The sequence below is a fragment of the Lissotriton vulgaris genome, chromosome 9 (assembly GCF_964263255.1).
Source record: "Lissotriton vulgaris chromosome 9, aLisVul1.2, whole genome shotgun sequence".
NCBI classification, from domain to species: domain Eukaryota; kingdom Metazoa; phylum Chordata; class Amphibia; order Caudata; family Salamandridae; genus Lissotriton; species Lissotriton vulgaris.
This window is the reverse complement of record NC_141697.1, coordinates 649,899,493-649,923,511: the sequence shown is the minus strand read 5'-3', so window position 1 is coordinate 649,923,511 and position 24,019 is coordinate 649,899,493. Positions and strand designations below refer to the sequence as shown.

The window sequence follows — 24,019 nt, the reverse complement described above, 5'->3', positions numbered from 1 at the left end:
TTTCTCACTTTAGTCTAAGTTACCTTCAGCAGAAGAAATGGCTCAATGTTTTTTAGCATTTAAAATTTTTATTGCTTACCTCAAACTATCATTTCTGATAGAGGAATTAAATTTAACTTACATTGTTAGAAAGCTATTTGTAAGGCTCTGGCAATCAACTAAACGCGATCTTCTGATTATCAACCTCAGACTAGTATGCGGACAGAATAAACTAAGTCTGGAACAGTGTTGTTATTCCTATTCTAATGTTCTCAAGATGACTGGCCTTCTTATTTGCCAATTGTGGAATTTTCTAATACAGTGTTACACATACTGTCACCAAAAGTCATCACTTTTCTGCTTGCAAGGTTTTCATCAAAGAGGTTTCCCTTAATAACCTTGTACTAATCCCTGGATTCCAGAAGCTATTGACTATAAATGTCAGAAAACAAAGACAAGGCTCACATAGCATACATCATTCTAAAGTCAAGATGAAATAGGATGCTAAAAAGTCAAGATCAAGTTTTACTCATGTAGTCAGAATGTGGTTATCCTCGCACTTTCCTACTGTCCATACATTGCTAGTAAACTTTTAACTACAATATTTTGGCCTATTTATCATTGTTAATCTAATTATTAGCGTAGCCTTTGTTGTAGTTAACACGCACATGGATACTTCACAAATTGAATCATGGATATATGATCATTATCATTAACTATCTTTTGAACCTCCCCCAATCATGGCACAAATAGAACCAAAATATGTGGTTAAAAAGATTTGTGATTCTTACATTTTTCAAGGCTGCCTTCAGTTTCTGATTTACTGGAAATATTACCCATCCAGTGAGAGTATTTGGGAAGTTGCCTCTTTAGCTCATGCGGTCCTCTTGATTCATCATTTCCTCCAGTGGCATCCTAATAAACATGAAGCTTCAGAAGGGGGAGAAGCTAGGTTCCCGTTGGATTGCCTATCTGCCCCTGCTAGAGTTATCATCTTCAGACAAAATCAAGATTGCCAGAGAGATTGTTTTGTGCCCTTTGTGTTTTTTCCTCCAACCTCTCATCCTATTAAAGTAACACTTAACAACTTTAATTTGTTTTTTACGTGCAAGATGGCACTGTGGCTATTGCAAGCAGTTTCCCTTTACTCTGGCACTCATGAAGGAAACTTGAAAGACCTTCACAGCATGGAGCACTACTTAAACCATGTGTGGGGCCAACAGTGTAGTAAAATGGCCACAAGGCAAAAGCCAACACTTAACAAATGAAACATATGGGTAAATATATATAGCCACTGTATCTAAAGATGCATAAGTATCAGCTTATTTGAGTTCTGAAGATTTAGAGAGACTAGAAATCTACAGACTGAAGGGCTGTGTCAACTTCCAATTTCAGGAGGGTCAACCAACAAATTTCTCAGGGAAATCACACAACTTACACCCAGTAGTGCCCAGGGATGGCAGGGAAGAGGGGGGGGGGGGGGGGGGGGGGGGGGGGGAGCAAATAAAAAAAAGAGCAAAAATGTACCACTTACTTGCATGCCGGCCGCCGCCTCTTGGTCCTCTTCGTCACTCCAGCAGCAGGAAGGAAGCAGGAAACAGAAGCAACCAGGCTCCCCTCGCCAATCACGATGCTGCGTTACAGCAGCGCTGTGATTGGTCTGAACAATGTGGTTCGGCACTCAGACAGGGACTGGGAGCCTGGGCATGTTCTCCACGTAGGATGTGCATTAGAGTCGGTAGATAATATGCTAAGTGCGAATTACTTTTGGCTGGCCCAAGACGGTAGGCCAAATCGACATGTGCAATTAAGAGAGTGCCACCACTCCTCCCCCTGTTCCTGTGACGTCCACCCCGGCCCAGCCCTTATCCAGCTGAGCCACGACGGAAAAATAAAATGATAATAACGTTCGTTATTATCATTTCATTTTTCCTTTTTCAACTGCTCACAGAGTAGTGGGGCGACGCTCCTCCGCCTTGGAGAAGGAACTGCCTCTGCTTACACCTCCAGGAAAACTAATCCAAGGCTGAAGGGAGACTCACACAAAATGGAAATTCAACAGAAACAGGAAACATATTAATTCATAACACTTAGCCGAAATTCAGTACTTGGGGACTCAACCAACTTACACCTCAGAGTATCACCCAAGTTACAGACTTGAGCTAACTTATACTACCCAAGAGACCCAACTAACTTTTCACCTTCAAGGGACTTAAGCAGCATCTCCAAGAGATACATCCAGGTTACAATTCTAGAGGAGTTGTTCAACTTCCAATTTCAAGAAACGTGTCATTTTGCAAAGTACAATGTAGCACAGGGATAGCACATTAAAATACTGATAATTGCAGAGGAACTTACTATTGTAACATTTAGCCTCTCCCTTCATATTGACTCCCTGTGTTGGATCTTCAGTCTTCAGGTACAACAACCTAGAAAATAAACAAAAGAGGAGAGAGGCATGGAAGTCAGGGTGGCAACAGACAGGGAGAGGAGTGGGAAAGTGCCACAGGATGGGAAGGGAAGTTAAAGGAGAGCAGATAATAGCAATCCATAACAAAAGAGTGTGATGAAACTGTGCAGAGGAGAAGAATGAAAACCTACAATAAAAGGAGGAGGATGGATGAGTAGGAGGAGGAAGGAAGCCTGCAGGTGGAGAACAAAGAAGTGTGCCTGCAGGAGTGAAAATAATGGAACTTTCATGGAGTGGAAGAGAGCATAAATCAACAGAAAAGCTGATCAACATATGTAAGATTAGCAGGAAGCAGATCTGGGGAGGAGGGAGGAAACTTGCATGTAAACGATGGAAACCATGAACTGGGAATGGAAGCGAGCAGCATGAGAAGGCAGCATACCAGCAGGAGAATGAAGAAGGCATAAGGCATGAAAGGAAAGGATCTAGGTGGTGAATTGTAGAAGTTTGTGGTTACAGGAAGAAGGCCACATGAAGGAAGAAGAAGAAACTTACATGATATGAAGTGTGGAAATCTGAGGAGAGTGAATGGATAACTGCAGGAAGGAAAGGAAGGAGGAAAGTCTGATAAAGAAAAAGGGCAGAAAGCTTCAAGAGGAGTTGGGGAAAATATAACACAAATAGGAGAAAAACAGGTCGAACAGGGGGTGAAAACACGTGAAAGGATTTAGATGGGAACTTGTAGGATATGAGAGAGAAAACTTCCAGGGAGAGGAGATGGGTATGCGCAGGAGGGGACGGCAGAACTTCACACGGACCTTACTCTGATTTGCTCCTGTCTCAGGTACCAAGCCTAGCCACATAGTGGGGTAGCACTTTTAATGGGACAAGTGAGGAAATGCTGGGTGGTTGGAACTTTGTAGATCCCTGCTGATTCAAGATGTTGACTTCATGAAAATGTGAAATTTTAGATAATATTTGAGGTTGCAGGGCATTGTGGGTACGAGTCCCTAGAGGGAACCACTCGAGGCACACCTCCTTGGATTTTCCCGGGTGTCTAGTTTTCAGGAATGTCTGTCAGGGACATAATACTGCCACTAACCCTTTTGCTGACTTCTCCATATTACACTTTGTGACCTTTTGCGATGTGGTCGCTACACAAGTGATGTACCATTTTTATTGGGACAAGTGGGAGAACGCTGGGTGGTATGAAATTTGTGATTGTCTGCGCCAAGCATAGGTGCCTACGAGAACATTTTAAGGGAGATGAGTACAACTACATCTCCCAGCATTCCTGCTATTGGTGGGTGGGGCCAAAGGGATTATCTCCCAGCAACGCACTCAGGGGGGCGTGCGTAATTCTGGCCGTTAGGATCGAGTCGTGTGGATACACAGCTTCTGGTCTCTTCCTGTTTGAAGTTTTGTTTTCCGCGCCACCTGAGGATTTGGTGGCGTTCCTTGTGAGCAGTTCGCTTTCAAGATCTGCGTGCAGCTAAGAAGCTCCACTGAGCTTCACTGCCTTGTCCCCTGATTTGGAAGCGGGGAAGAGGCTTTTCTTTGCTTTGGATCGTGTTTGCGAGCATCCGCTCATTTCATTCTCCTGGAGGTATCAGGGAAAAGGTCAGCCTTCAGAGAGATTCCAGAGTCTCCATTCCCCGGTTATTCGTGGCATCATCGGAGGCTGGTATTCAAGGCTACTCGGGCTCGAGTAGCAGGAGAAGTCTGCGCTGGATTGTTCCTCGCATCAAATCAACTTCAGGTATCATGCTTTCAGTTCTAACTGATGTTCTATACCTTTCCTGGATACATCACTTCCTGTGACTTGGTTTGAACACTTTTTTCCTCAGTAGCCAAGGAAGCTATTTTTGATCTCATTGTTTTGCTCCTTACCAAGACTACCTTGCGGATACTGTTGTGCAGGAACACGGTATCCCTCAGCATTTATTTTTTCTTTTCTTCTTTCTGTTGACTGAAAGGAATTGTAGGGTATGTATGAACTGGCTGGGTTCACTTTTGATGAGACGTGGAAATGAATAGAATTATAATCTGTCTTCACCTTGTTGTTATAGGTACACATCATTCCAGTTTGAGAGAGGAATCTCTACTGGTGATAGAGAGGAACACAGCAGTCACTACCTAGGTTGTTTACAGGTAACTGCCCATTTTAGTGAGATCATATTGAGTGTAGCCTCTTTTAGACATGTATTGACCTTGTGTTCTTTTGGTTACAGGTATCCCCATCCCTGCTGTTCCTTTCCTACTTCCTTTCCCTCGCTTGATTTCCTCAATACTCTGTGTCATTTATCCAGAGTTGGGGACTTCAAGAGGTGGACCCCTTTGTGCATCGCCTTGATCCTGAGGAGTTACAGTGGACTGTTAGATCTGGGGGTCTCAAGTTGGCAATGGCATTCACCTTTGTCCAAATAGGGACCCTTATGTCTAAATCAGGATAAGGGGATTACACTCCTTAATAACCCCTGCTCACCCCCTTGGTAGCTTGGCACGAGCAGACAGGCTTACCTCAGAGGCAGTGTGTTAAGCATTTGTGAATATACACAGTAATACAGTGATAACACAACAGATGGACATCACTAAGGTTTTTATAAAAATAAGTATTCTTTATATAGACTTAAACACAAGACCACAAACGACAACAATCCACAATACTACACTTACGATTACTTAAAAGATGATTAAAGTTGCTTAGTTCAAGTTGTTGGCAAATTCGACAAAATACTCAACAAAGTACCTGGATGCGTAACGCAAAGTGAACAAAAGGCTCGCAAAAGGGGAGATGCGACGATTCCGTGATCCGGGGGAACAGTTGCGTCCTGCCTCAATGCTTGTGCAGAGTAGGGGACTCGCCGTGAGCCTTACAGGTGAGGAGGTGATGCGTAGATTCTCGGCCTGAAGGCCCGTTGCAGTGCGCAAGATGGCGCCTTGATGCGATGATCCGGTTGCGATGAGAGAAGATGGCGCCCTTGATGCAGCAATGCAATGACGATGCGATGACGCCCTGGCAGCCTTGAGACAACTCTGTACTTTGGAGCTGCGATAGTCCCTGCAACACGCTTCTCCGGTGATGCGATGGCGACTCTCATGATGGCGTCACGCTTCTTCGGTGATGCGACAGCAGACAGCTTCGATGAACACACGCTTCCAGGGAGATGCGGTGAAGGATCGCGTCTCCGGCGATGTGACAATTTCAGGTGGGGCGGCGACACGCTTCGTGTCGATGCGTCGCGCTTCCAGCTCCCAGCAGCACGCAAGTGTCTGGAGTCAGAATTCCCAGCAAAGAAATTCAAGCGGGAGCTGGAGGTGAAGTCTTTTGTCCCTGAGACTTCAGCAGGAGGCAAGCACAGTTCAAGCCCTTGGAGAATATTCTGTAGATGAAAGTCCTTACAAAGTTCCTTCTCCTTTCCCTTGGCAATGAAGCAACCACTGCAGGCCAACCTAGCAAACACTGGCAGAGGGGCAGTACAACTCCTGCAGCTTCCTTGGGTCTTCTCCTTGGCAGAAAGGTTTCTTGTCCAGAAGTGATCTGATTTCTTGGGATCAGGGTCCCAATATTTATACCCCAAAATCCTTTGTTCTCTGAAGGCAGAGAGGAGTCTGCCTAGTCCAAACCAGTTCCTCAGCACCTTGTTTACATGACTCTCTTCTTCCTTTCACTATGCAGGACAGAGACGTTAGCCGCCCCACAGGAGGCGGAGCCAGCCCAGGGGAGGGAAGATACATCTCTGGAGCACTCTGTTGACATGATTCCTCCTCTCCTTTCACAGTGCAGGGCAGAGACATCAGACAAGCCACAGGAGGTGGAGCCAGCATTGCAGAGGGAAGGCCCAGCCCTATTCAGGTCCCAGGTGCAACTCCTCCCTACCATCTAGATGTAGATCTTTCTTTTCACCACCGGGCTGCCCCAGCCTGTCTCCTGGAATCCCCCAGCCCTGTCACTCACAAACCCAAACAAGGAATACACAACCCAGCAGAGGCAGGGCTGGATGGTTAGACAAGCAAATACCTACTTTCTAAAAATGGTATTTACAAAAACAGAATATTAAAATAAACCTTACTAAAAGATGTACTTTATTATTCTAAGTTCAGGCATACTAAATTCGAATTTCTACCATGTTCCCTGAGTCAGTTAGGATTATGAGAATGTAATAATCTAACTGCCCGTTCTGGCCTGTCGAGAACAGGTAGCTTTCAATAGTGAACAACAAAAATGGCTGTAATTCACTATTAGAACATGCTACACACATCAGGGCATGTCCTACCTTATACTTACAATGCACCCTGCCCTTGGGCCTACCATAGGGGTGTCTAATATGAAGCAAAGGGAAGGTTTAGGGACTGGCAAGTGGGTGCACTTGGCCAAGTCGGCTTGGCAGTGCTAGACTGCACATAGGCCTTGCAATGGCAGGCCTGAGACACACTTTAGAAGCTGCTTCTGTGGGTGGCACAACCAGTGCTGAAAGCCCACCAGCAGCATTTGATTTACAAACCCTGGGCACACATGGTGCACTGTACTAGGGGCTGACAGATAAATCAAATAACCCAATCATGGAATAACCAATTAGTACATAATTTTAACATAGGGAGCACTTGCACTGTGGCACTGATTAGCAGTGGCACCGTGCCCAAAACATATAACCAGCAAAGACATCAAAACAGAGGAGGCAATCCATAAAAAATGGATGGGAGACTCACGCCAATGATGCCAGGTCCAACATGGACCATTACAGTGATTACTCAGATTTGGTAACTTTCCTTCACAGAAATATGAGGAAACTGTGTTATTTTCCGCAAAGTTTAAGGTTTGTTGGGCGCTGTGGGTAAGACAACATTGTGGGATACAGGTAAGTAAAGTACCCTGATGTTCCATGGGTGTCCAATTTTCAAAACTTCTGGGTTTAGTTGGTTTCTCTGGGTGGCAGAAAACGGGCCCCAATAGTGTAACAATTCACCATGGCAAGTAGGAGGGCATTTGAATTTACTCCAACTCTGTAGGTCCATATGTCCAAACTACAGCTAGATAAATCAACATTTCCTTTTACTTGCCATGGGAATGGGGATGCTCTACACACGAGGTGGCCAGAAAAGCTATTGGGTTTTCAGGGCTGGAGGATAGGCTCAACCCTGGGATGGTGCACCTATCTCCCCTGTCCCCACAAAATAGTGCCTTTCCTGCATCCCTGGTGTCTAGTGGGATTTCTACCCTCTTGTGGGGGTAGAAAGACTCATATAGCAATGGGCAAGGGGCATAGGGCCATGTTACTGAAGGCGTTCCCCCTACCAAAAAAACTGTCATTCAAAAACCACTGGTGTCTAGTGGACTTTCTATCACCCTAGTGGTTGGCAGATTGGGGTTGAACACCCCTTATTTCCTAACGGGGGAGACTGATTTGTCCCAGGGCAGAGTGGGAAAATTTGCCCATACGTGGGGGCCGCTACACCTCCAACAAAATGCTGAAGTTTATAAATTGGTGGCTTTCTGCCCACCGGGTGGCAGATTGGAGGTGATCACCCACTATCCTCTCTCCGGAGAAGCAAGGAAGAATGATATGTCCCAGGGAATGGGGGAAGCACAGGCCATTCCCCCCTCCCAAAACATGCTGACGTTTATAAATCCTGGGATTACATTGGGTGCGAATACCAACATCCATGCCCCCAAAGGGGCAGAAAGACTAACTTGGCCCGGGTCTGGAGGGTAGCATAGGCCCATACCATTGACAACACTCTCCCCCCCCCCAAAAAAAAATTGCCTTACAAAAATCCTGGTGTCTAGTGGGCTTTCTGCCCCTTAGGTGGGCAGATTGGGAGTGATCACCCGCTATCCTCTTCCGGGGGAAGGCAGAGAGAGATATGTCCCATGGGGGGGATCGGTGGGCACACAGGACATGCCATGTCCCCCTCCCAAAAATTGCTGACGTTTATAAATCTCAGGTGTCTGGAAGGCTTTATGCCACCCTCGGGATGAGGCAGATTAGGGGTGAACACTCCAAAACACCCCCAAAGGGGGCAAAAAGACTAACAGGACCCATATCTGGTGGGAAGCAGAAGCCCATGCCGTTGGAGCCATTCCCCTTTCCAAAAGAAAAGCTGACGTTTGTAAATCCCTGGTGTCTAGTGAGCTTTCTGCCTGGCCCGGGGGTCAGATTGGGAGTGAACATCCCTGTTCCCACCCCCCAATGGGGACAGAAAGACTAAATTGGCCCAGTGCAGAGACGGAGCACAAGGCCATGCCACTGGGGCCGCCCACCTCATAACAAAATACTGCCTTTCAAAAAACTCTGGTGTCTAGTCGGCATTCTGCTGCCCTGGGGTCAGATTGGGAGTTGAACACTGCCTGTCTGCCCCCTAGGCAGACAGACAGACTTTTTTGTCCATTGGGGAGCACGGGCTCTTGCCATGGGGCTGCTTCCTCCCACAAAAAAGCTGACGTTTATAAATCCTTAATGTTTAGTGGGCTTTCTGCAACCCAAGGGCATCCCAATCTGTCCCCAAGGGGGCAGAAAGAATTACTGAGCCCAGGGAAGAGGAGGTGCACAAGCCATGCCTGTGGGAGGTGTGCCCGCCTCCACCTCTAAAATACTGATGCTTATCAATCTCTGGTGTTTAGTGGGATTTCTGTCTCGGGGAGAAATGTGGGGTGAACACCCCCTATCCACACCCCTGGGGGTAAGAAAGACTGATTTTTCCCAAGTCTGGTATAGAGCAAAGGTCCATGCAAGGGGAGGGCACTCTATCACCCAGACAATACTGATATTTTTTAGGGGAGAGGGGGGGAGTAGCTGGAACTGGGGCAAGTGGAGAACACAGGCCCGTGACAATGGGGCTGCTCTTCCCCAAAAAATACTGCCTTTCAAATATTCTTGATTCAGAAAAGGGGGTGGTGATGAACAGAGTGTCTGAATTAAGCAGACCACTCTTACCCAGTCCAAAGATCAGGGCTTGATCCATCACCGTTTTTTAGCTCACTGCACCATCCCAGCTCAGAACCTGGCTACATGCAAATTAGTCTGTTCCTGTCCCAGTGCATGATGGGAACAGGGCAAACCAAACTACCAAGCCAAATCTTATACTGGGAAGGAACCAAGCTTCCGGGGACCGGTTTCTGGCATTTCAGCCGTCGTCAGCCCGGCTTGCTTGAATCCTGATGGTGCAATGAGCAAGGGACTCACATCTGAGTATACCCTTCCACGCTTATGGTGGACAAAATGATTCAGAAAAGGGGGTGGTGATGAACAGAGTGTCTGAATTAAGCAGACCACTCTTACCCAGTCCAAAGATCAGGGCTTGATCCATCACCGTTTTTTAGCTCACTGCACCATCCCAGCTCAGAACCTGGCTAAATGCAAATTAGTCTGTTCCTGTCCCAGTGCATGATGGGAACAGGGCAAACCAAACTACCAAGCCAAATCTTATACTGGGAAGGAACCAAGCTTCCGGGGACCGGTTTCTGGCATTTCAGCCGTCGTCGGCCCGGCTTGCTTGAATCCTGATGGTGCAATGAGCAAGGGACTCACATCTGAGTATACCCTTCCACGCTTATGGTGGACAAAATGATTCAGAAAAGGGGGTGGTGATGAACAGAGTGTCTGAATTAAGCAGACCACTCTTACCCAGTCCAAAGATCAGGGCTTGATCCATCACCGTTTTTTAGCTCACTGCACCATCCCAGCTCAGAACCTGGCTACATGCAAATTAGTCTGTTCCTGTCCCAGTGCATGATGGGAACAGGGCAAACCAAACTACCAAGCCAAATCTTATACTGGGAAGGAACCAAGCTTCCGGGGACCGGTTTCTGGCATTTCAGCCGTCGTCGGCCCGGCTTGCTTGAATCCTGATGGTGCAATGAGCAAGGGACTCACATCTGAGTATACCCTTCCACGCTTATGGTGGACAAAAAGATTCAGAAAAGGGGGTGGTGATGAACAGAGTGTCTGACTTAAGCAGACCACTCTTACCCAGTCCATAGATCAGGGCTTGATCCATCACCGTTTTTTAGCTCACTGCACCATCCCAGCTCAGAACCTGGCTACATGCAAATTAGTCTGTTCCTGTCCCAGTGCATGATGGGAACAGGGCAAACCAAACTACCAAGCCAAATCTTATACTGGGAAGGAACCAAGCTTCCGGGGACCGGTTTCTGGCATTTCAGCCGTCGTCGGCCCGGCTTGCTTGAATCCTGATGGTGCAATGAGCAAGGGACTCACATCTGAGTATACCCTTCCACGCTTATGGTGGACAAAAGGGGAGGGGGGGGAGTAGCTGGAACTGGGGCAAGTGGAGAACACAGGCCCGTGACAATGGGGCTGCTCTTCCCCAAAAAATACTGCCTTTCAAATATTCTTGGCGTCTAGTGGGCTTTTTGTCCCCTCTGCCCCAGGAGGGAAGGCTGTGGAAGAACACCACCTATTCACCCCCATCCCCTCAGGGGAGGGAGACAAAAACAAAACTGACTTCTTTCAGACATGGGGGTGGAGAGTCTCTCCCCCACCTATGAAAAATGTCGACGTTTATAAATCCCCCTTGTCTAGTGGGCTTTCTGTCTCTTCGGGGATGCAGATTGAGGGTGACACCCCCATCTGCGCCACAGATGGGGAAGAAAGAATAACATGTAGCAGGGAAAGAACAAGCCCATGTCCAGGGAGGCCGCTACCACGCTCAATAATCATCCCTGCTGTCTAGTGGAGCGATCCCTGTTTGGTGATCATGTGCCCAGCGGGATCCCCATGCAGCGATGCAGCAGAGAAAGGCAGCACTGGAGAAGGGTCATTGTCCTCTTTCCACAGCTGCTTCCTCCTGTGATAATTGGCAGTCAGCAGCAGAATTATGCCTCTGGTACTTATCATAAGGGAAAGCAGGCTGCTCCATGAGTGTGGTCTCCATTAACTTTTGCTTTGCTGTGACGTCAGCTCACTGTACGCGCTAACATTGCCGCAAAACAAAACAAAAAATCAAACTCGGGAAGCAGGGAAAGCTGTTCCCTTACATCCTAACTTTGATTTTGAAAAAGAAAATGCTTCTGATTTTAAAAACAAAAGACGCATTTTCTTTTTCAGAGCTGTAAATAACAGATTAACATCCTGAGCACCACTGTAGTGCTGAGGACGTCAACAGGCCGTGCTCAGCACTCAAAGATTAAGCTCTGAACGTATTTTCCTTTGAAGAAGGGGTTTCGATTTCAAGGTGACTTGTGGTACCTACCCTAAAATCCACAATGCACCAGAACACCTACTCCACCCTAATTTTTTTACCCTCTTGCTCTGCACAGACTGAAAATGCCCACACTGCTAACGCAGTGGCTTGAGAGCAGAAATGCATGAAGTCTGGGACAGTGCTCTAATTACTGTTTTCCCAAATATTGCCTCTTGTGAATCCTGAATTTGCATCTGGTAGTGATTAGTAAATAGGTGTGTGAAACTCCATGTAGCAGCTTTTTGAATAGCTGTCTAATATATGTTCTCAAAAAATGCTATTCTGGCATCTTTTTACAAGTGAAAAGTGGGCTTTGTTTAGAATGTGATGTACATTTTGCATTCATATAATATAATTGAACACATCTGATTCACCTTGCTAAACCCACCTTTGAGATTGGGTTGCTAAAATAAAGCCATGCAAATGAAACAAAACAATATTTTCATACTGGAATGAGTGGTCAATATAGTACATGGTATCCTTCCAGACTTGCAATGAGTGTAATACTTTTTCCACTAACGGCTAAGTGTGAGAGAAGAAATAAGGTAATTCTATAAGCTGATTGACATGAAATGGGGATATAATTTTGGGTTAAAAACACAGGATAAGTGATAAAGCACAACTCTGTTTTTGTGAACCTTTATAAATGGTTCCTCCATTGAAAAAGCTTGAAGTTCCCTTACTCATCAAAAAGAAGTAATGGGTACAAAAAAACTACTTTCCCAAGATAAGAACTGCAATGGGCATGAATGTAGTGTCTCCTGGGAGTCCCTATATTTCTATTGAGGACAATGATGAGATCCCAGGAAGGGATTTTAAAAATTAGATGTGTTCTCTAGTTTGAAGGTATGCAACAATTGCTGCTAAATAAACTTGTAAAGACGTTCATGCTTAGCCAGTCTTTCGTAAATGTAACAGGTAGCAAACATTATGTTGTATTGTAGCTGCTTAAGATTGAAGATTTGAATGGTGTGCCCCCCTGAATATCAGAACCAGAATGTTGATGGTACACAAATTCTGTCCAGGAAAGAGGATGTCCTTCTTGGTGTGGTAAAGTGGCCGGCGGATCTCTGTGAGCAGACAGGACAGAGAGTACCCATGCCAGGGTGAGTTGAGGCACGATCCCCGACAATAGCGGGTACCGCCAGTGAATCTTTCACTCTATGACCACTCATAGAATCACGATATGACTTTGCAAACCTATATTTTTCCATGCACATTTGTATAAACACATGCGTTTTTTTGATTGAGCACACTGAGCAGCAACACTGACGTTTAGGTCCTGAAGAAAGCTGCAACATCTCTCTTGAGGGTTAAGAGACTGAAACATGTAGAGTCCTTTTTCTGACACTAAAAGTGGGTCTAATTTCTTCCCACAGTGCCCTGTTTTTAATCTTGGTCCAGAGACGCACGACTAAAGGAATTTGCGTACCCTGTAGCTTGTTTTAGTTTTCACTTTTCACATTGCTCTTCTGCCCCACTACACCTAGCTCATTTGTGCATTTAGTATACCTTTCTCCCAACAGAAAACATTCCTGAGCTTCTCCTTCTCAGTGAAGGGGTTGTAGCCCATACTGTGACTAGTCATCACAGTAAGAAGAGATTCCCAATGATAAACAATACCACGTATGGTGGGTGAGGGAAATTGTTATTTTAAAGGGATAGGCCACTACAGCTAGGTCTCCAACTACGACAGCAACCTCTTATAGACTCAAGGGTTTCGTTTTTTGTGGCTTATGTATGAAATAGGGGAGTTAACCATTGCTGGTCTCAAAATCTTCTCTCACCCTCCTGTGTGATAGAAGAGAGGCATTGCAATGTGCCTGTCATGATATCAACATAATTTAACATCATTTAGCATTACTGTTGCAACCATCAGACATTCAAGCAATACTCTAAAAACTCTATTCCTCACACACACTCCCCAAGGATGCAGTCTTTCATCAAAGGGTTGGTAGAGGACGTGTTGTAGGAAGCTGGGGTTCTGTTGCAGTAACCCTCCCACTTTTTGCCAGACTACTGATGCACTTTGACTTGATGTGCCCTGGGTCCCTGCCAATCGGGTTCTCAGGGCCTGTGTTCTTTCCCAAAGCTGTACCTTGTACCCCCAATTGGCACCTCCCTGGCCACATGGCAGTCCCTTGTAAAAGGTATGAAGTGTACCAAGGGCACTGTGGCCAGAAAAGGCCTGCAGCAGTTATTATGTCAGCCTTAGAGGCCCTGTACCTTTACACACACACACACGCTGCCATTGCAAGCTGCATGTTTTGGTGCAGTACAAAGAGAAGAGTCGACATGGCACACATCTGTTAGTGCCATGCCTACAACCCACTGCCCTGGCATAGATCAGCCACCCCTCTAGCTGGGTGCACTATACCAGTGGTGAGGGTACAGGTGAATGAGCCCTATACCCCTACAGTGTCAAGACCAATTCTTAGACATTGTAAGTGCTGTAATTCCATTATAAGTATATGGTGCTGGGAGTTTGTCATTATGAACTTTACAGCACCATAATAGCTTACTGAAAACTGGGAAGTTTAGTATCAAACTTTTCAGCACATTAAACCCACACTGATGCCAGTGTGGGACTTACTGGAAAATGCACTCAGAGGGCATCTTAGAGATGCCCCCTGAAAAGTTCCCAGACTCTGGTGGGTTGCTTGACAGGTACACACCAGTCTGCTACCACAAGACATGTTTCTGGACCCCTGGGGTGGGAACCATCGCTCCCTGAGCCCAGAAACAAAGCCTCCCCCAGACCAGGAAGAGTCATCTGTGGCAGGGGAGCTTCAAAGGCCTTGCCGCCTTTGTAAGGCGACCTCCAGCCTCTCCTGCTATCAGGAGCAAACCCCCTTCCTGTTTCCCCTCCTTTTTGGCAGGAAGACAGGCGGGAAAAATTAGCACAGCCCAGAAGGTGAGCCCCCTCGGACAACCCCACCCCTCAGGTGGGGGAGGTGAGGTAAAGCCCACTCTTCAGTGCCCACCATCTTGCAGATGGCAGGCACTCTCCAATCAGAATTAGGAATTGTGCCCACTCCCCACGTGAGGTGAGCACACCAAGGGTGTAGTGATTCTAAGGTCAGTAGCCCATTGGCTCCTGACCTTGAGACCCCTAAAACGCCCCCTAAATACAGTATTAAAGGGACAACCCTGAACCAAGAAGAGAGATTCCCGCAACCTAAGAAGAAGAAGGACAAAAGGAAGACGCCCAGCAGAGGAGACTACAGAGAAGAATTGACTTGGCCCCAGCCCTACTAGCCCATCTACAGTTTCCAGAGATCCTGTGCCAAAAGTTGCCTTGTCCTGCAGCAAGCCACATCCAGAACCCCTGGGAAGACGGACTGCCTTGGACAAAGACCGGTTCTCCTGTGAACAGCAGCTCTGTTCAAAAGAAGCAGCCAAGATAGACTCCGAGCCTGCTGAGGGCAAAGAAACCCAACGTCTGGGACCACCACTACACTCGACGCCTCCGGCCCTGATCCGAGTGGCCCGCCGGTCCTAGTGAGGTCCCCAGCGCTCAAGAGTCTGAGTGCACTGTGGGTTGACCCCTCCAGGACTCCCCAAGGTCGCCTGCAGCCTCTGCACGGAGACCCACCCAACTGCAAGTGGCCTGATAAGGTGAAATTCGACCTCAAAAGACACCCCTGCATCTAACCGCCCTGCACCCTGGAGAAGGGAACCTGAGGTACACCTATGTCCCCGAGCCCTCCAACTTACCTGCCCAGCTGTTGGTTCCTCCCAGAAGTCTTCCTGGACCGAGCCTGCAGACAAAATCCAAAACCGGCAACTCCCATTGAAAACAACAGGGCGCCCGGTGCCAAAACAGCACCCTGCACCAAGTCGGCCTGTCCCGCTATGGGTACACTTTGGGTGCTAACTCAGATCCCCCTTTGCCCTAAGCCTAACACCAGGAGCCTTTTTCCCACAGCCTTGTAGCCTGTTCGTGAGCAGCCATCAACCGGAGGCCCCCTATCCCCAATTGGATAACATTGGACCTCCGCACTCTGTACCCGGCCACCCTAGAGCCACTGAGGGTGTTCTGAGAGGGCATCCTCGACCCTGGGTAACACTGGTTCTAACCCCAGAATACGAATTCCCACAAAAAAGTAATTACCTGCAAACCGTTAACTTCATTTCCTTCCATAGGATTGCATTGACTGTTTGGGCTGTATGAAACACTGAAAAATTGTAAATTTACTAAAAGTGAATTACTTACCTTTTGTCTAGAAAATGTCTCTGTGAGATATCTAGGCATATCACACTGATTAGCAAAAGTAACTTAAAAAGTAGCGTACACAGTAATCTGAAAAGTAACTAAAAAGTAATTTTGAACTGTTGACTTACCTGTTATCCATCCAACTACATTTGAACCTGCATTCAACTGTAAATCATAGCATAAGATTTTGCAAAGTAGTATTGCACTTACCAGCACCAGTTTTTGTTTTGTTCTAGAAATAAAATAACTAAATAATATTTTTGATACAAACAAATTGGTCTGAGTTCAGTCTTTGAGTGTATGACATCATTTCTTGCCTGAGTGTGTACAACAAATACCTAACAGTACCATCTGATAAAGCCTTACTGCTCGCCCACAGTACCACAAATAGAGAGTGAGGTGCTATCTACTTTTACCTCTGCCTACCTTTGGGGTTCCACTGGACTCTGTGCACACTATACCTCATTTTGGTAAAGTAGTATATACAGAGACAGTTTCCTACAAGTGTTCTGTAGGGCAATAGCTCCCAATGGACTTGTATGCCATAACCTTGTTAGAAATTGCTATTAGGTTAAAGGGTCGGCTCACGGTAAGGGGTGGGCATAGGAAAGCTGTCTTCATGGTTTATTGGCAAGGAAAAACTGCTGTCAAGTTATCCTATATATCGAGTGTTAGGATATACAGAATCGCTGGCCTAGGTTGGTCTTTTATCTAACTGCACTGCTAAAAGCTCCAGCACACTGATGCAGAGAACTTGCTCTTTGACTCGGTACATTAAGGTGGCCCAAGTGCGCACCGCAACCTGTCACTAATACATCCATGTGAATGGTCACTTGCGGCTGAGGGCCAAGAAATTACCCGCCGGTAACAAGTGGTTTCCTTGTTTCACCACTGCGTGTTGTGTTGTACATCTGACTCAATCAAAATTAGATCCTCTCAATACTATGACTATTGTGACTATTGTGTGGTTAGTCACTCCTGCAATGGGCATGCATGTAAGCCTATGGTCGGGATTGGAGAAATACATGATACAATAATTCCAACAGTTTCTTTATCTTGCACCCCTGTCAGAGGACGCAATATCAGGTAATGGGGAATCAGCCTTTCAAATGCTACTACTCACTTATTGCTGATGTTAGCTTTCCATACAGGTAAATTGGGTGACAAGTGATGTGGGCTCCTAGGAAACTCTGGGACTGCTGTGGGCAAAGGTGTGTCTTTATGGTATTTATTGTGGACCCAAATATGAGGAGAAAAAGAACGACATCTTTGATACCATAAGAACCTAGGATGAGTTACTTGGAAGAAGTAAATAAGTTGTCACCTCTCTAGTTGTGGATGTCAATGGGGTGATCCAGGTACCAAGCCGAACCGAGAAATCACCAATGACTGCTTGAGCTTGGATGCTCGGTCTGAAATTCCATGGCTCAATCACAGAAGACTCACGTTTTGAACTCAGTAGGCCTGATTTGTTTTAAACACCATGATCTAGAGGCAAAAAAGGCAATCTTTGGGTGAAGTAGGCATTCCCCCAATATAAGTGATTAAGAAATCCTGCAGTCACTTAAGCCATCAGTAAGACCATTTTTGTTACTAAAACCAACAGCGTGCATGGAATTATAAATACAATTGGTTGCACATGCATACAAACATTACTTATTAACTATAATCGGCATTGCTCACTATATGCTTCATCGCAGAAGGGAATCAGCGGTCAGGGTTTTTTAGAAGAGTTCAGATATTTAGGGCGCTCTGCCTGAATTTATACGTAACAGTGTGTGGTATGAGTAAGTCAGAGGTAGTGCGTGAAGAGCAGACGGAGAACCCCCTTAACCGTCTAATGAAGTCAGAGACTTGGTAGCAATTATACAGCTGTGCTCTCGCAACTACTTAAGGATATCAACATTCAGTACAATGACAATTGAAAACAATAATGTAGAAGCAGATTCTTTGGTGTGTTTCTTGTCACTTCAAAAATGACGATTTAATATGTCCAGACTTGAAGCACAGTCACAGTAAGCCGACACGTGTTTCGTCGTGTACGGGTGAGTCAACACGACTCTTCAGGGCTTTATATTCAACTCAGAACAAATGAGTTGAGGATAGTCTGGTGCTCGAATTGACAATATAAAGACTAGTGGAAAATATCCTAACCACTAGTTACTGTCTATTCTTGTATAGACAATGGTGAGACTGTATGTTCTTATAGTTAGGAACATAAGCGTGATTTCACTGCTATGTTTTATCCACTGGATAGGTCAAGTTATTCCAAGAGTGAGCTTGATAAGGGTAAGTGGATAGCCGTACCGGGAGGGGAACCATTCGATTGGACACGAAAGAAAACGGGTGCGTTTCTTCCTACGCAATGCGCGATGGTGCGGTATCCCTCCTCTTGAGTTTCCCGGTCGCCGTTTCCCGTGAGCTCACTCTTGGAATAACTTGACCTATCCAGTGGATAAAACATAGCAGTGAAATCACGCCTATGTTCCTAACTATAAGAACATACAGTCTCACCATTGTCTATACAAGAATAGACAGTAACTAGTGGTTAGGATATTTTCCACTAGTCTTCATCGCAGAAGGCTTGGGTGTCTACTGAAGAATTGTCCCTCTGATCACAGGTCAATCCGGAAACTGGTGCACTTTAATCTTTGTGTGTGCACTTTTTAGACATTTAACCAACACAAATATCTTGCACCCATGTTATGATCTAGCAGTTTTACTTGTTGATGACTTACTTTATGATTGAGAGATATATATATATATATATATATATATATATATATATATATATATATATATATATATATATATATATATATATATATATATATATATATATATATATATATATATATATATATATATATATCCCTTTATTTATTTAGGATTAATTTTGCTGATCTGACGACCAGATAGTTGTTTATAAATCACTGGATTTCTTTTCACTGTGGCCGGGAGGTGTATCCCTGTGTGTTTGGAGTCGTTACTGTTTGGTCTCACTGTTTCATCATTAACTGCTGTACTTTTCCTAGCATTGATGGACAAATAAAGGATACATCACACTATCTCCTCTAAATAGAACTAGCAATGTGATGGCTTCACTCAACCAGCTCTAAATCTGCTGCGTCGTAGAAGTAAGCCTTCTGTCGATGGCGCTTACAGGGGCTCTGCCGACTGAAAGCTTACAGTCTTCCCATCTCTAAATGAGTCAGGTAAAATAGGGGTTTGGCAAACAGTGTACTCTGGCACCCTAAATCAGCCCCTTAAGGTTCTCCACCATCCTGATGGATGCTACTCCATCCATCAAAAACAAATCATAGTTACTTTTTGTAGTAGTGCATAAACGTTTTCAAAGAAAAGGTTGAGAGGGACATTGTAGAATTTTGATGGACTGGCAGAAGATATGAAGGAATAATGTGGAACTCCAAGCAGCAGCCATGGTTGGTGCAGGATAACACCCATGAATGCAGAGTTATCAGATATAACCCCAGTTTTTGCCCAACAGTGCTCGATGATAGAGGGAAAATTGTACTAGGTCATTGCTTTGCTCTTGGCCTCAAACATTACCACAAAAGGCCACTCTAACTGTACTGAGCAGTGACCCGATTATTGACTTGTTGTTCTTGAAAGGGCTGCCACTTTTAATATGGTTCCTGGTGTGACTAGGACCCGCTTCTGACAAAAGTTGTGCTTGTCCTCTGTGAAATCATGTCTTGGCTTGCTGATGTGGCACGACACCCATAATCATAGCTGCATCAGTGCCTTTTTAGGTCTCGGCTAGCGTATGCTGCGCATGCGCAGTCTCGCTAGCGAGATCTTATGTTTTCTAGTAGGGAGGTAAACAAGCTAGCTCTTCTCCATTGGCTGGCTACCTAAACGGCAGCCAGCCATTGGAGCAGAGCTGTGTCCGTCACTTTAAGCCCCGTCCGTTTTGGATTGAGGGGCGTGTTTTTTCCTGTCCTTTCTTTCTGTGATGTCATCGGGAAAAAACACGCCCCCAGTCTGAAAAGGACGGGGTTTAAATGCAAATGACGAGCGCTTGTGTGTTATCAGAGCAGGAGCCCCTCAGATGTGCTGAGTCACGGTGCCTCCCCCTCCCTCAGTGGGAGCTGCTCGGCCGACCCGCCTCGGCCATGAGTCTCTTCTCCATGGGGGAAACTGCTTTCTCTTTCCGTGCCCCGACGAGGGCGTCTGTGCCAGTCCCACGTAGCTCTTGTTGCCAGCCAGATATGCATCCTTGGTGCGGGTTATAGCTAGCCAGTTGTGGTGGCTTTGGGGCAGTTTCGGAAACTTTCACCACTCATCTAATTTCACAGTGCCTCCCCCTCCCTCAGTGGGGGCTGCTCTGCCAACGCGCCTCGACCATTAGTCTCTTCTCCATGGCGGAAACTGCTTTCTCTTTCCGTGCACCGACGCAGGCGTCCGTGCCAGTCTGGGACGGCTGGCCCGTGGAGGCCGTCGAAGCCTGCCGCAGTCCGGGATCCTCCTGAGCAGTGCCCCCGGGTGCTGCGCGGACCCGGCGATGTCTTGGCACAGGTAGGGGGGGCGCTTCGCCTCGGTGCTGCTGCTACTGCGGGCGGGTGCAGGTGGGAGGACGGGCGTCCGGGGCTTCTCGGGAGGGGGTCCTTTTTATTATTTTTCCAGCAATTTATCTACATGTGGGTCAAAGGGGTGCTCCAATCAAATGAAAGATCAATGAGGTGCTGTTGGCCTCTAGCCAATTTCTAGAAAAACTCAGTCAGGCATGACGAAAAACAAAATACTGCTCTTCCCCTGTCTTGAGGCAGTGTCTGCAATATCTAAGGCACATCTAATGTTAACCCTGGTGATGACTTTACCTTTATCAACAACTTCTTTTGGCCTTTCCTTATAAAATTCCGAGAGCTGCTGCATGAATGTTATATTTATAGAATACCCTGTATTTTCACTGATTTTATTCATAGGACCTTCATCCAGCAATGTATTTTTCATTACTATCTAATTGTCAATTGTCCTTGTACTCTTCCCTGACCCCTTGTTAATATTCACTGTGGTACATCCCCTCTTGTCCCTAATCTCATTGGTCCAGTTCAGAAGTCTAGCAATGGCTCACAAGACCGTTAGGCAGCAAGGACGAGCAGCCTGCTTAGCCTTGGGGATGTGTACCTTATGACTTATTAAGGAAACTTGGAGTAACCTTTGTTGCATTCTCACGTCAATGAGATCTTCAATCTCTCTACATTGAAGTCTATCATATCTTAAGAAAAGGTCCATGGAAGTAGCAAGGCACCACTACATTGTTGCTCCAATACCGACATGTTTGCCTTCAGCGTCTACCTTTTTACTCACCTTATACCTCAGTGGAGTATCACCGGTCCTTTGCATTAATGCCTTTTTACATGCGGTGTGCTCTATCGCGGAATCCTCTGCATGTAGCTGGGTCTTATGATGCACAGCAACTGCACCTAGGGCTGCTAGATAGGCAAACATTACCTTCTCAAAAGTGAGGCTTCTTGAATCCTTAGGTAGTAAGGCAAAAATGTGCCTCCATGCCCGACTTTACATATATACGACTTTAATGTACAACTGGCTATATGGGTAGCTCACTCTCTACCTCTTGAGAAAGTACCAAACTGCTTTTTTGGCGTCAAATCCATATTCGGTTCCTAAGGTGTATCAAGACCATCTGAGCGACTAGTTGCTTACATCGTGTAACCTCTGATGTCGAAAGTGTAATTCTGAACTGAAGGGTCTTGACTACTGTTGTGTCTTCTTTGGAGGTGGCTTGTCATTTTAGACATGGTGCCGTCTGGCTTTTTCTTAATGTGGACCAGTAGGTATTTTCGAGTTCGATCCCCTAAAGGAAAATCCTCAGTTTGAAAGTGAAGTGTGTCCATTCGAGGCTGTGAGTTTTGTCGCTATTCCTTGTGAAGTGAAGAATGTAGTGGTAGGTAAAGGTTGAGGGTGCATCGAGTCACGGTGAAATCCTTCAATAATCTTCATCTTAAGTGTGGGTTCCCATAAGGAAGCTAGAAACCTTTTACTTCCACAGTCATCGAGGGAGAAAGAAATGGGACTACGCTCCCCATGGACCTCTGCGATACCAGATGCACTCTCCACCTCCAAATTGCTCCTCATAATCAAAGCCCTCAATGTCCTAGGCTACTGCTCCTGAAGGACTTTGTAGAATGATGACAATGCATTTCTGTGTAATGCGCCCTTCTATCCTGTAGGTGTCAAACCCTCTTTTTAGAACAGTTGGCATTGCACACTTTGGCTATGGTCCATAGGAAGACACATGTTAAAGACCAGGTGTTGGCCACTCCATGGGAACCTCCTCTGGCAAGGAAGGGCAAAACATAAACTTCATACCCTCCAACACCAATGAGTCATTCTCATACATCTGGCCTCAGGCTCCTATCTCAGCCTACACTATTATTCTGTAATTCTCAATGCCATGTCTGATGGTTTTGATTTCTCTGTTCTCTGATGCTGAAGTTTTACTCCCATTCACTATGGTAACAAACCCATTGAAAGACATTGGAACGTGATGGCGGACAGAAAACAGTCTAAGCTGTTGACTGTGTCTTTGTGCATTCTTGGTTTCAGGGTGGGTACCATGAGTCACCTCGAAACCGCTTCAATCAGGAAAAACAAGTTATTGCATGCCAGCCCCAGCAATAGACAATAGGATGTTGCAAAGCATGTGATGTACAGCTGTAAATCCTGCAGACATTCAAAATAATGTGGTCTTCACACCCCCAAGGTCTTGATTGCACCCCTTCCTGTGAGGAAAGAGGCACCAACTCCATTCAGAAGGGTGTGTCACAGCCTGTGATCACTGTAGGCGAGACTAATACCATGAGAAATGGGCCCACTGCAAGAATTATAACCTCCACCCTTTTCACCCACCCTGACTCAGAGCACCCTCAACCTTCACCTACAGGTACATTCTTAACTTCACACCACTTGACGTTATCATTATCTGAAATTGCATACCTCTAGGTTACAATTCAGGATTTCAACACAGTGCCAATACTCTAAGCATTCTAAAATGAGACGAATTAGTAAATAGTGTATTATTGTCCTTCAGCCTTGTTAAAACTGTTCACATTCATCTCACAGTTCATAGGTAATTATTTCAATTTCTATCAAGTTCCATAGTCTATGGGCCCAGCCAGTGCTCCCTGGTGCTTTTGCCTTTTTACAATGGGTGGCTGTTTCTTATTTCACGGATGGAGCATTTGAGACACCACCAGCCAGTCACATTTATTTTCTTAGACACTCACAATGTGTCTGCCTCACTCATAGAACTGTCACCAGTGGACCATTTGGTATTAGACCTGTAGTATTTCAAATTTGGTCTAATCTCTCTTTCCAAAATACTTCCATTGTCGGTCAGGAGAACCTTACATGTAACATCAAGCCTTCATTTCAAAACCCTTCCCTGCATTACCCATCCGTTTGGTACATCCATTTTTACCTTTGAGGAATGAAGTTTCTGTCATATTTTATCTTGTACGAGCGTTCTCTTGCCTGTACATTGCGTGACGCCTTTGGGATATCCCTCCATAATCTCGTTTATACTTCCTCTTTCATTTCAAATCCTATATCCCTTTCCAATGTATGCATTTATTGAAACGTGTGATTATCTGGTGCAGTTTTGAGTGTAGAGAAAATGGTCAAACTGAATAATCTAGGGGCCTTATTTATGAAGGCCTTGCGTCAGTTTTGCGCCGCCGGTGCGTCACTTTTTGTGACGCACCAGCGGTGTCAAAAATGCGCCTTGTTGCGCCATATTTAAAAAGTGACGCATCTAGGTAGATGCGTCACTTTTTAAACCCCTGCGCCACATTATACCTGCGTCAGGTATAATGTATGCAGAGGGGGCGTTCCCCCGCAAAAAGCCTCGTAATAGTGACGCAGTGAAATCTATGAGATTTCACTGCGTCACTTTTAGGACGCTGTTGCGTCAAAATCTTGCGCCTGCCTCACAGCAGGCGTAAGACTGACGCAAGCCCTTTCACATGGGGCTTTCCCCATGTGAAAGGACGCATTGCTGGAGTTGCGTCACTTTTGTGACACACTCCAGCAATGCGTCACTTTTGCGCTTACAAATACGTCCGAAATACTGACGTATCTGTAACTCCTTGCGACATGATGCGTCATACAATAAATATGACGCATCAGGAATGTCGTAAGGAGTGCGCAGTGCAAAGTGACGCATC

General features: G+C 45.8%; 1 protein-coding gene across 2 annotated transcripts in view; it reads right to left on the bottom strand.

The window, feature by feature from the left end:
- LOC147692039 (UTP--glucose-1-phosphate uridylyltransferase-like) overlaps positions 1-24,019 on the bottom strand; it is a 119,008-nt gene that overhangs the window by 50,857 nt on the left and 44,132 nt on the right. Inside the window, exon 2 of one of the 2 annotated variants that reach the window (XM_086938345.1) lies at positions 2,338-2,408. The exons of the other annotated variant lie outside the window; for it this stretch is intronic. Within the exon in view, the coding sequence (XP_086794471.1) occupies positions 2,338-2,365 (28 nt within the window). The 5' untranslated portion in view covers positions 2,366-2,408. The remainder of the gene's footprint in view (positions 1-2,337; positions 2,409-24,019) is intronic. 2 annotated transcript variants of the gene reach the window in all.